Source organism: Ranitomeya variabilis, chromosome 5 (genome assembly GCF_051348905.1).
Source record: "Ranitomeya variabilis isolate aRanVar5 chromosome 5, aRanVar5.hap1, whole genome shotgun sequence".
Classification (NCBI taxonomy): Eukaryota; Metazoa; Chordata; class Amphibia; order Anura; family Dendrobatidae; genus Ranitomeya; species Ranitomeya variabilis.
This window is the reverse complement of record NC_135236.1, coordinates 31569548-31581501: the sequence shown is the minus strand read 5'-3', so window position 1 is coordinate 31581501 and position 11954 is coordinate 31569548. Positions and strand designations below refer to the sequence as shown.

The 11954-nt window shown below is 44.4% G+C and overlaps 1 protein-coding gene across 1 annotated transcript; it reads right to left on the bottom strand.

Annotated features, from left to right (window-relative positions):
* Positions 1 to 2746: 2746 nt before the first annotated feature.
* On the bottom strand, positions 2747 to 10487 carry LOC143774247 (uncharacterized). Its single transcript, XM_077261636.1, has 23 exons — positions 10343 to 10487; positions 9927 to 9985; positions 9407 to 9499; positions 9207 to 9334; positions 8967 to 9104; positions 8753 to 8815; positions 8329 to 8484; positions 8152 to 8248; positions 7837 to 8054; positions 7143 to 7299; positions 6833 to 7041; positions 6494 to 6611; positions 6213 to 6418; positions 5980 to 6094; positions 5738 to 5907; positions 5393 to 5490; positions 5227 to 5324; positions 4113 to 4163; positions 3840 to 4020; positions 3276 to 3375; positions 3112 to 3202; positions 2948 to 3040; positions 2747 to 2877 (listed from the first exon to the last, which is right to left on the bottom strand). The coding sequence occupies exons 1-23, from the start codon at positions 10363 to 10365 to the stop codon at positions 2765 to 2767; spliced, it is 2775 nt and encodes a 924-aa protein (XP_077117751.1). The 5' UTR covers positions 10366 to 10487; the 3' UTR covers positions 2747 to 2764.
* Between the last annotated feature and the right edge of the window lie 1467 nt (positions 10488 to 11954).

Sequence of the window (11954 nt, the reverse complement as noted above, 5' to 3'; positions counted from 1 at the left end):
AATCCTTTCTGGTTGGAAATATGACCAGAAGTATTTGAGTTTATTTTTCCGCCCCCCTTCTTCCCAGAGCCGTTACTTATTTTTCTATCACTGTGGCCATGTGAGGGCTTTTTTTTTGCGGGACGAGTTGTACTTTGAACACCACCATTGGTTTTGCCATGTCATGTACTGGAAAATGGGGACGAAAAAAAAAAATTCCAAGTGCGGTGAAATTGCAAAAAAAAAAGTGCAATCCCACACTTGTTTTTTGTTTGGCTTTTTTGCTAGGTTCACTAAATACTAAAACTGACCTGCCATTATGATTCTCCAGGTCATTACAAGTTCATAGACACCAAACATGACTAGGTTATTTATTATCTAAAATGGTGAAAAATTTAAATTCCAAACTTTGTTTAATAAAAAATTGCGCCATTTTCCGATACCTGTAGTGTCTCCATTTGTTGTGATCTGGGGTCAGGTGAGGGCTTATTGTTTGCGTGCTGAGCTGACATTTTTAATTATATCATTCTGGTGCAACTTTGTTCTTTTGATCGCTTATTATTGCATTTTAATGCAATCTTGCGGCAACCAGAATAACAGTTTTTTTTTTTTTTTTTAACATCTTAGCGATCCCATTAATTTTTTAGATTGATAAACCAGGTGATTCTGAACCCGGTGATACCAAATCTGTGTATGATTTTTTTATTAATGTTTTTTTTTTTTTGAGTGGGGCAAAAGGTTGGGGGGGGGGTGATTTTTTTTGTCATGCTTCTATAGTGTCCTTGGGAGACCAGAAGCTGCCATAGCCCGATTGCCTCTGCTACACATAGGTGATCAGCTCTCCTGTATGTAGCATAATTGTTGACTTTCTATTAGTGCTGACCACCAGGTGGCGCTCATAGCAATCCAGCATTGACAACCATAGAGGCCTTCTGGAGCTCTCAGGTTGTCATGCCAATCCATGTCATGTGACACGAGTGCCAAAGGGTGGGATTTCTGGCGTTCTTGCCAGAAGCACATGTTAAATGCTGCTGTTAGAGTTTGACAGCGGCGGCATTTGACAGGTTAACAGCCGCAGGAAGATCGCAATTCCACCCACAGCTGTTAGCGGCACGTGTCAGCTGTTCAAAACAGCTGACATGTGCCAGAACAGATGTGGGCCCACATCAAAGGGAGGGTGTCTGACAGTGGAGTATTTACACCTGATGTCCGAGAGGGGTTAATGATTATTTGTTACTTTATCATAGGCGAGTGGCTGCGGATCTGAACAGTTTATTTTCACATTCTCTCCATTACAGAGATGTTTGAAAAGTTAGTACAGCAGAGTTGAGTTATTATAAACATAGCAGGCTTTCATATCACTGCAGTCAGTGTGAGGGAAGGTGGAGCAGAGTAGTGTTAAAAACCTCCAGCTGTATCTGGTCAGTGTAACCTCTGCTGTGCTTCCTGTTAGAGGGGGTGTGTAACAACCCTCATGTCTGCTGTACTCCTTCCCTCACACTGACTGCAGTGAATTAAAGATTGGCGTTTGAGAAGTGTGATTCCAATGCTGAACTCTTACCCACAAACACCTCCAGCTTTTATTTCACAGCATTGTGAGCGATGAGAGTACAGCAGAGTTAAGTGTCGTTACAAAACTCCACCACTAGCTTTCCTACAGCAGTCAGTGGTGGATGGGTAGCACCGTTGATCTTACAGCCCTTAGTGGAGAGCTGCAGTAGGTATATTTTATTACACGCGACCCTGCTGAATCCCTCTCCCCACACCAGCTGCTGTAAGATGAAATATGGAGGTATTTGTAGTTACTCAGCTTGGTTGCACTCACCCTACTCTTAAGGTATGTTTCCACGTTCAGTTTTGCTTCAGGCTTTGGTCAGGATTTTATGCAGGTAAAATCCTGACCAAAAATGCACCTGAGGTCACTGGCAGGTCACCTGCGGTGTACCTGCGTGTTTTGCTCATAGTAGCAACATGCTGCGTTTTCGTGGCAAAAACGCATGCGTTTAACGCATAGTGGAGTCTGGATTTCATGAAATCCCCTCCACTATGCTGTAACATCTGGATGCTGCGTTTTTGACGCTGCAGAAAAACGCAGCGTCAAAAACACAGCGTTTCCTGAACGTGGAAACATACCCTTATTGTGGCTGCCATGAAGTTACAACTACAGGTGTCTGTATTGATAGTCATGTCTGCTGTATTTCTCCCCCACACTGACTGCTGTGATGTGAAAGTTGGAAGTGTGTAATTAGACACCGGCCACTGCACACCAACCCAGGGAAGAGTCTTTGGCAATGCCACTTAACCTATACTTTCTTTCCACAGTGAGTGAGGAAAAAAAAAAAAAAAAAATTGGGACTGTCTATAGACCATAGAAATCCAAGCATGGCACTACTCTACACTTATGGTTTTGACACAATGTAAGAAATTCAAGAGATTGTGCAGCTGGGGGCACTAGCTGTCAGACTCCTCACTCACAGGATTTACATGGTTTAGGAAGCATCACTGATAGTGCTTCCTTCTCCAGACCCAGTGATCATGATTGCAGGTGAAGGAACTGCCCTCACCTAGGCAGGTGTATATAATTCCTTTGCTATGTGGGCTAATAACAGAAGTTATAAATATGTTATATATGAAATGGGAACAAGGGTATACCCAAATCTTCCATCACACAAAAAAACAAACACAAACAAAAAAAACACCCTGGTGGTTGTAGGGTGACCATGCAGGAGATGGAGTCCTTTATGGAAAAAAGAAAAAACCAAAGACATTTTAGAAAACAATTGTTTTATTTAATAAAGAGGCGAATTGTGAGGACGATTGCACCAACAGTAAAAGCAGAGATGACAGCCAGGCCAAGCGACAGCGCCCAGGTCCATGTAGACCACGACGTTTCTCCGGCTGCAGAGGAATAAAGGATGTATTAACACCATAAGAACATGTGCCTCTAGTGGTCAGGTGTGGTACTTACCAACGTGCTGATACATGACACCACTCTGACGTCCCACAATTTGCACTGGGCCAGCAGATACTAACTCTGTGGCCAGGGGGGCAGATCTTTTATCTAGAGAAGAAATTATCTACTAAAGCAAGAATCCCAATTATGAGTGTCACAAGTCAAACTCCCAGGCTTACCCATGAGGTGCGCTGTCTGGTTGCAGATTTTGGTGCAGCTCTCGGGGTGTGTGAGGGCATCACAGATTATAACCTTGCAGTGGATGAAGAGCTGAGTGGAAAGTGGGAATTCATGAATGGGTTGTAGTTTGGTGTTACATCCCCACCTAGGACCCTTCACTTACCTGACTTATTGGGGCTTCATGAAGCTTCAACTTGAACCTGAGAGACCCTTCTGTAGAAGCCTCGACATCCGTGGAAACGTATTCTGCCTCTACACCACAACTGAGAAAGCAGATCACAGTAGTAATGTAGCAGTGACCCAGCATAAGAGGGGCGGTCTCCCCTACAGAAGGGGGTTCTGACAGATTAGAATGGTTGCACTGCTGAGGTGGCTAAGTGTACCCATCACGCCAGCAATGCTGTAGACCAAGTGGTGACACATGTGGGGCCACTGATCTCAAGATCAGTGGTGTTCAAGAGGACCCCGGGCCATCTGCTCTAGTATCCACCCATCCTATGGTTTGATGACTTAGGTGTAACATCGAGGTGGCACCAAGGCCTAGCCAAGTGGAAGCCCACTCTGCAGTCACAGGCTTTTAGCACCTGCAGCCATTAGGCTAAGAAGTCCTCATCCTGCCCACGGATGCCACTTGTTCATGCAGCTTGGGTATAACCCAGTCCCTTGCCTGAAGATAGTCATCTTTGGATCACCAACTTGCAGGACATATGCAATAAGGTCTACTCACCCATCCACAATCAGATCCCATTGTGTCATGCCATTTTTGCCAGGCAATGTAGTGGCCCAGCAGTCCTTCAGCTCAGCCATGGGTTCTGGACTCTGCACATCTGCCTGGAAGTGTAGGACATCAGCTGGACGCACTGATACTGGGAAGTCTCCATCTTGGTAAAAGGCTGCATAGCTCTCATCTGTGGGTACAGAGTTGTGATGGGCCAAGACAAGACCAAGATGGTGGCACAATGCCAACACATCACCAGAAGGTCCACCACCCGACCCTTACCTTTAGCAAGTTTCAGATCAGCCATGTGGGTCCTGGCTCTCCTCCGCAACACTGGAAGACAAACAAACGAACTTTTACCGCAAGACAACTGCTATTCTACAGATTAATTGAGCACTTAAACATGGGGACCAGATGATTCCAAGCCAATTCCCAAGTAGTGGATGGACATACCAGAAGGCAACATGCATGGAGACCCATGGGCCAAGATCTGCACTAGTTATGGAGGTGGTGTATGCCAAGGGACCGTCAAAGTTATCTATGGTTTAATTTTAAGTGCTTTTATCCCGATTTAGGGTTTATTCTTCATCTCTATTGAGAAAAATTAGTAATTTTCACATTGGTCACTGGCTATTTGCCAAAAGTCCATTCCCCCCCCCATCTCAAATTGATATGTACATTAGCAGCAGTAGACTAATCAAGGTGTGTGAGGAGGAGGTGAGCTGTAACACCCCATTGTGAATGGTGGGTCCAGCTGTATACAGCATATTGTAATCCGGTGTGAAAACCCCACCCCCATCACCACCGATTAGCCAGCTCTGAAGCCTCCTGAAACAAGAGGTATACTCCTGCTGTCCTTGTCACAAATGTATTTTCAGCCTCACCCCATATTAGTGTGGTTTGTCTCCTGCTCCCAGTGACTTCATGTGGGCCTATAGTCAGACCTGTGTACAGGATGCCACTCCAATTTAGCTCCTCTCCCTACTGTTGCACATTTCTCTCCATAGCTATAATTTGTTACATAAGTCTGGTCTGCCCTCCCTGAAGACCTGAATGCTTTCCTCTTCCCAGCACCCTGATTTGATTACATGTTCCCCCTGCTGCCATAGCCAGAGAATAGGAGTTCATAGATTAATACAGCCAGGAGCTATGCGCCATCTGATCAGCAGGACAGCCAGCTATGTGGAGGAGCTACAGGCTTTACAACAAGATTGTAGGATGGTAAAGAGGCTCAGTTTAGAGAAAGGGAGACCAAAACAAAAATATATGCCAAGTGGTAACAGTCTGTTCTGACTACCATAGATATGAGTGATAAGCCAAAAGACATTAAATAGGAAAGATAACTATTTAAACGTCTAACTAAATATCTAGCACTATGGAGAAAGTGATCAGACACCTTTTGCCCTAGATGTGGCAATTCCAGAAATGGCGTTTCGATGTTGTCCGCTGATCCACAAGTTGTCTCTGATCGGGTACCTGCAGCGCAGAGTCATCCTAGAATGTAGAAGACATGAGGTTAGTGATGGCTGTATTAGAGCAAGAAGATCAGCTATGGTCTTCACCTGTAGGAAGAGTCTCTGGAAATGATGGGTTGTTCCGGAAACAGCACCTGGCGATCAAACGTCACTTCGTTCTCGTACACCAGGTAGTCACCATCAAACTGGAAATAGGAAGGTTAGACTTTAATAAGAAGCTTGATATGTAGTTTTACCAAGCTAACCTGTAGAGGGCTGGTGGTTCTGAAGACCCAAGAGACCAGGGGATTCCTTTACCCTACATACGCGTTAAAAGGTTGTTTGACTGAGATCACCCCATAGGCTATAAGTGGCTTTTGGTCAAGGTTAGATTTAGGCAACAAGACCCCTGAAGATTTGGGGTTTCAGTACTAAATACCCAAGGTGTCTTACCCGGCGTGTGGTACCACACGTGTAGGCTGCAAAAATGAACAGAGCCTTCTCAGATGTAGCCTCCTTAGGAGTACAGTTAGGATCCCTCAAATGGGCTTTGTGGGCATCAAATTCAGGCTTTGTGACCGTGCTGTTGACAACAGCAATCATGGTACCATTGGAGAGGCAGACTATGGTAGGAAAAGACTTGCATTAGATGAAGGCTTTTGAAATGCAATGATGGTCCTAAGAAGAGTACTCACTTAGACCCCGGGTAGGGAATGGGCAGCTGATGGCATGAGAGAACTTTATTTCCTGAGTTATATTGTGACGAAATGTGAAGTTTAGGCTGGCGACAGACCTGTCCAAGCTGACTACCTGCAAGACATCAGATCAGGAGCTACATGCATCTACTCAACCTCCTTAGGCTGCTTTACAGCACTGCTCTCCAGCAGTTACCACATCCATAGTTGACGACACTATAGAATGGATTTACCTCGTAGGTCAAGCCAACAGCAGTATACGGCACCTCGATGTCCAGAGCGGTCACTGAATTTTGGACAATGATATTTTGAGATGTGATAAGGGCGTTGTTCAGCGGGAGCTCCCGGATGTATGGTAGCCAGTAGTAGTCCATATTTCCCCTTTCCACGTTAATAACCAGATGATCATTTTCACAGTGACTGGTGATGCTTGGTGGCACTGGAAGGTGAATCACCACATGCGTGTCAGATGCAAGTATGAAGAGTGTGGCGGTACACAACAACCATCACTTACCAGCATCCGCGATTATACAATCCACCACACCTGAGTAGGTCAAGTTCTTGTTCTGGGGCAGGAGGACCAGGATATAGGTCACGTAGAGTCTATATCTCCTTTCAAAGCCACCAAGATACTAAAAAAAAAAAAAAAAAAAAAGACCAAAAACCATGAAAATAGTGATCACAACAGGTCTTAAACCCAAGACTACAACTGAGCTGAAAAGGATGGGGTCTTCATAGAAATGTTAGAGATAAATCCCCTTAACAGTATAGGGGTGTGTTACTGCTGCAACCAAGCCAAATTTTATTGCCATACCGTCCCAAGAACAATCCCAGCACTCTTAGCAGCTCCTACCGTCTGTTCCACAACAGGATCGGAGAATGGCACTGTAAGGTAAAAAGCGTGAGTGTCGTTGGGATTAATGGCAGTCTCAATAGTCATCTGTCTCCGGGGCAATTCATCAAGGGCAAGAGGAACTCTGTAGATTATGAAGGACTTGACACTCATGTCAGAGTAGAAGTTTCCCAGGGACACATTGAAGTAGCCATCCTCTTTAATGGTGTCTAGAAGGATCGGAGACTCAGTCAATTATATAGTTTAAACCAAAGACTTAAGCCCTGAGGCAAAAACTTTATATTTCAAAGGATACAAGGCTTGTACGTACGGTTCAGAAACACAGGAACATGTACAACCCTTGGGGCAATGATTGGCTTGTAAGATGTATGTGTGGTCGAGTCATCTTCATTGATGCCCAGCCACTGGCGCTGAAGGAGGAGGTGGATTCTGTACTGAGTCGTGTAAGTGTTATTTATGATATCACTCTGAAAAGGCAAGAAGAGTCTCAGAATGTATAGTTAAAGAAAGTCATGGTCAGCATGTATACAAGGAGCTGTTCAGAAGAATGAAGGCTTGAACTTTCAGAATTGAGGGAAAAAAAATATAAATAAAAAAGGGAGAAAACCACAACCTTTCCTAGGGGGTCTGGGGTCACTACTCCAGCTTGGCTTCCTCCACAAGGAGAACAACTCATGCAGGAATCTAGAAATCCAGCCACACTTCCAGAAACTCATGTTTTTAGTGCCACCTACAAGGAGGTGCATTCCCAAATCAATATTGACAATTTAAAGAAGGGTCTTACCAGATGATTTAGAAGCCAAAATCTTTAAGTACGTCTGGTTTTAGGATTTAGTACTAAAGCTACTGTCACCCAACTGCATATGAAAAAGCTTCAGGATTGCAGTACTAGTTAAGGGTGGAGATATTCATGACTTTAGCCAATGCCAAGTTTGTAGATTGTGTAAGCATCATGAACAACCACCACATGGTAGGACATTTTGAATACCAAGTTATCAACCAACCTCCAAGTAGCCCCCAGGAGCTCCATATGGAACAGTCACCTCCACCTCACTAATGTCATAACGCAAAATGTACTTGTATGCAGTAATTTGGGTTGAGTTTATGAGCTCTCCATTGACCCCCATATCAAGTTCATTCATAGTGAAGTCTCCACTGATTAGAGGGCTGAGGACCGCCGGAGAGAACCAGGAGAGTGTGCTGTCCGTGAACACAGGAGGATCTGTACAGAATGGAGAATGTTAGTTTTAAGACCTGTTTATTAGCAAATCAAGCAGCTTTTAGAGTCTATTCTGGGTTGGTTGGACGCACAATATTACCATTAGGACAAGCAATTGTAGTGTCCACAATGATCCGGAGAAGCGTTTGAGAATACAACATATTGCTTGCAACGACATCAAGATGGAAGTTACCATGCTGCAGAGAATTAGACCATAAGTGTCAGACTCATCATGACCATGTGGTGGACCCTTAAAATATCCCTGGGTATATCCTACCTCAACAATTTGAGACTCCGGGGTGACATATGGGGACCTCAAGACCACTCTAGTCACTGTTGCACTGACCCCATAGCCTTTATTGATGGCATCTTGGGCTGAAATAGGTACATTTGAGTTGTTGAACCAAACTTGCCACCTCTGAGAGATGCCAACCTGCATTTGGGAGAAGAAAATTGAGTTATTGGGAATGCCAGAACTAGGAAAAGCAATGAGGACATATGGCCAAGATATTTGCCCCCATAGATTCTTAAGCCTACCAGATTGGTACTGTGGGAAAGTCTGAAATATGGATACAGTTTGGAGCCACTGAACCAGTAACAGAATCACAAAGTTAGTGGATACAGATAAAGACAAGATATCCCAAGAAGGTTTACAAGCAGAGTGGCCAGGTAGATTAATACAGTTAGAGAACCCCACTCACCACAGGTCCAGATAGATTAAGTATCTTTAAGATGGCAGCTGGTATAATCCTTGTAACAGACACCTGGAAACCAGAGAAAAAATCATTACAAGCCCATATGGAAACTAAGCAATTGTTTAAGACTCGCTATGATATCTGGTGACCACAATAAGGGTCATAAAGTTAAGAGATTTGAGTTCTAGCCTCGTTACCCATCATGATTTGTAGGCAGTACCTCCATGTAGTTCTCCTCACAGACAATCTCCCTCACGTCCCAGGCATCAGTTATACACGACATGGACACGGGATAGAGAGCGAGACGGCCACTTTGGTTTACCCTGAATTGCACCTTGATATTGAACTGCTGGTCATTCTGAAGACAATCCAGAGGAAGATTAGGTGGTGAGAAGACCTCCCAGTCAGGATCATGTAGATACCATTATACTTTAGAGGCCTTATGAAGAAGGACACTTACTATATTTTTCACCCAGCAGCCAAGGAATGAAATCCTGACTTCCACATTGCCGTACACATCTTTGGTGACTGTGTAACCGCACTGCGTCGCTCGGTTTGTCTGCATCACATCCGGGAAACCAGTATCATCTGCAACATAGGAGATTGTGATACTGCAAGGTGGAGATGTCTGCCAAACTACAATGTTGACGGTCAACTTACTCAATGCCTCTAGCTGCCACTGCTTAGACGCCAAGAATGCTTGGTCCACCAAGATCCAGAACGAACGAGACCGACATTCTGTTTGGAGGACACCTACACAAGACATGGTCAGGATGAGTACAGACAAGGCCTTGACAGCAACTTTAAATCTGTGCATTTGGACAACTAGAAGCTAGTCATGTGAAGATCTTCCAAGATAACTCAGTTTCCTATCAGTACCATTCCACACTAGTCACCCATTTCTTGAGTCTCTTGAGACAACTCCCCAAGTCAAAGGTTGCCATCTCTACACCAAGCATTAGACAACCATGATGGCCATGCCATTTCATGTTTTATGGGGGACCAGCAGCCCCAATCAAGGTCTACTCACAGTTTGGAGGTCACAGGCAGTTCCCCCAGCAATTCTAAGCAGTCCAAGGCAAGACTACTCCCACTCTCCATACAGGATGGTCTTAAACATTAAGGACCCCCCAAAACATAAGTTTATTTAGCTTAAAAAAGGTAGAATTTATTAACTTACCAGAAGGGAAATTCAGGGTTTGTGCCAATGAAGGGGCGCTCAGATAGAGCAAGGTCACACTAAAACAAAGAGGCATCGTCAAAATACCAAATATGAAGAAAAATTGAGAAGTTGTATTGTGCACCTACTATAGACAAAGATGTAGAGAAAAGAGATAATGATCGGACTATAGGGGCAGATGAGCAGTAGTGCCAGGCATGGGATCAGCGCAGAGTCTAGATAAATGCTGCAGACAGTCAGTGTTGAGCAGAGCCTACACCACCAGAACAAAGCTCAAGCATGCCCACCATAGAAGCTCAGGATACAGACATAGGACTGTGCACCACCAGCAGAGAAAGAGAAGCAATACTGCACACAAGACTGCTGAGACTTGTAGTACCACAGCAATCCACTCACTGCAGACCAATGCCACTTACCCAAGAAAGAGCATAAAGTACATGACTATGGCACCTGGTCAGACAACCAGGCCCACCACAAACACAACCCAGTATTAAAAAGCCAGGCAGCACAAGGGTGAGGCGTCCCGGGGGCCTCTTATAACGAGCGGCCAGGTGACCACAATTATGGCCACTAATTACTGATCAGGGACTGACTGCTCCAATGGCAGCGAGGGCCCCTCACCTGCACATGACCTGAGGGCCGATTTATTATGTGCTCCCTGATAAAACCGTGTGGTGAGAAGCATTGGGGTTTCCATGTTTGGCCGACAGATGTGGTTCCCACCTGCACCGCAGTGTGTGAACATGTCCTTAGGCCGGGGCACCATTATACACGTTTCCAGGGAAACGCATGGTGACATGGCTGTGTATTCCCATGGGGTCAGGTGTCAGCGACGTCACAGACACGACTACCCATGTGGACCCCCGCATCACCATGGCGATTTGTCACAGATTATGCTTGATGATGGAGTCTGGGAGCCCCTCCTGATTCATGCGGGCCCTTGGGTGACAGAATCCCAGTGCTTTCGATATTTCCCGCCCCGCCATACGAGACCCATGACTTGTTCCCATTTTTTTGTCAATAGTGTTGTGTGATCTTGTTTCTTCTCTGGGACTTTCCTCTTTATCATTGGGGCACACAGGTACAGAGTTTTTTTTGGGGAAAAAAATCATGAAAAATCTCATAAAAACCCTTCTAAGACCCTCCCTACTCTTTTCTAACGTAAAATCACTTTGCCATTCACATATTCGGTCTTAAGCGTCTTTTTTGATTTTTTTCTTCCCACCGGGTGTTTTTTTTTTTTTTTTTAAACCCTGAAGTGAGAAAAAAAATTGCCAGCACCTAAATTAGTCAGGTCTAAAGGTTAAAGAAAAAAATCTTCAAAAAAAATCTTCAAGAAATTAAAAACTCCTCAAAAACGGAGCGTTTCCTCCAGAAAAGTCCCTGCGTTTCACCACTTTACAAAAAAAAACAAAACACTGGACCCAATTCAGCATTTGGGTTTTATCACTTTTCTTTCTTGTCTTCAGCTTTTTGTGGTTTTTGTTGCACCGAGTTCTTAGAATTAAAAAGCGTCTTTTCCACACTTATCAGCGCTCCGTTCTTTGTGGGTTTGACGCTGAGACGCCGCTCTACGTCTGCGATCCAAGTCACTGGGATCTATAAAAAAAATGTAAATCCCAGTTGTATTTTTGAGCATTTTGTCCAGATTTTCACCAATGAATTAAATATAAACTTCAGAAAAACGCCCCCAAAAAAGAGACCAAAATACAGAGAAAAAGATGTGAAGCAAACGCACTGGCAGACAAAAAATAACAAAGAGCAAAAGACCGCAAAAACATGGAAAAAAAACACCTGGAAAAACGCCAGAGAAAGGAGCCATTCCAAAAGCATGGGAAAATGCAGTGTGAACGCTCCCTAATGTTATATGGGAAAATGCAGTGTGAACGCTCCCTTATGGTACGTGGGGGATGCAGTGTGAACGCTCCCTAATGTTATATGGGAAAATGCAGTGTGAACGCTCCCTAATGTTATATGGGGAAATGCAGTGTGAACGCTCCCTAATGTTATATGGGGAAATGCAGTGTG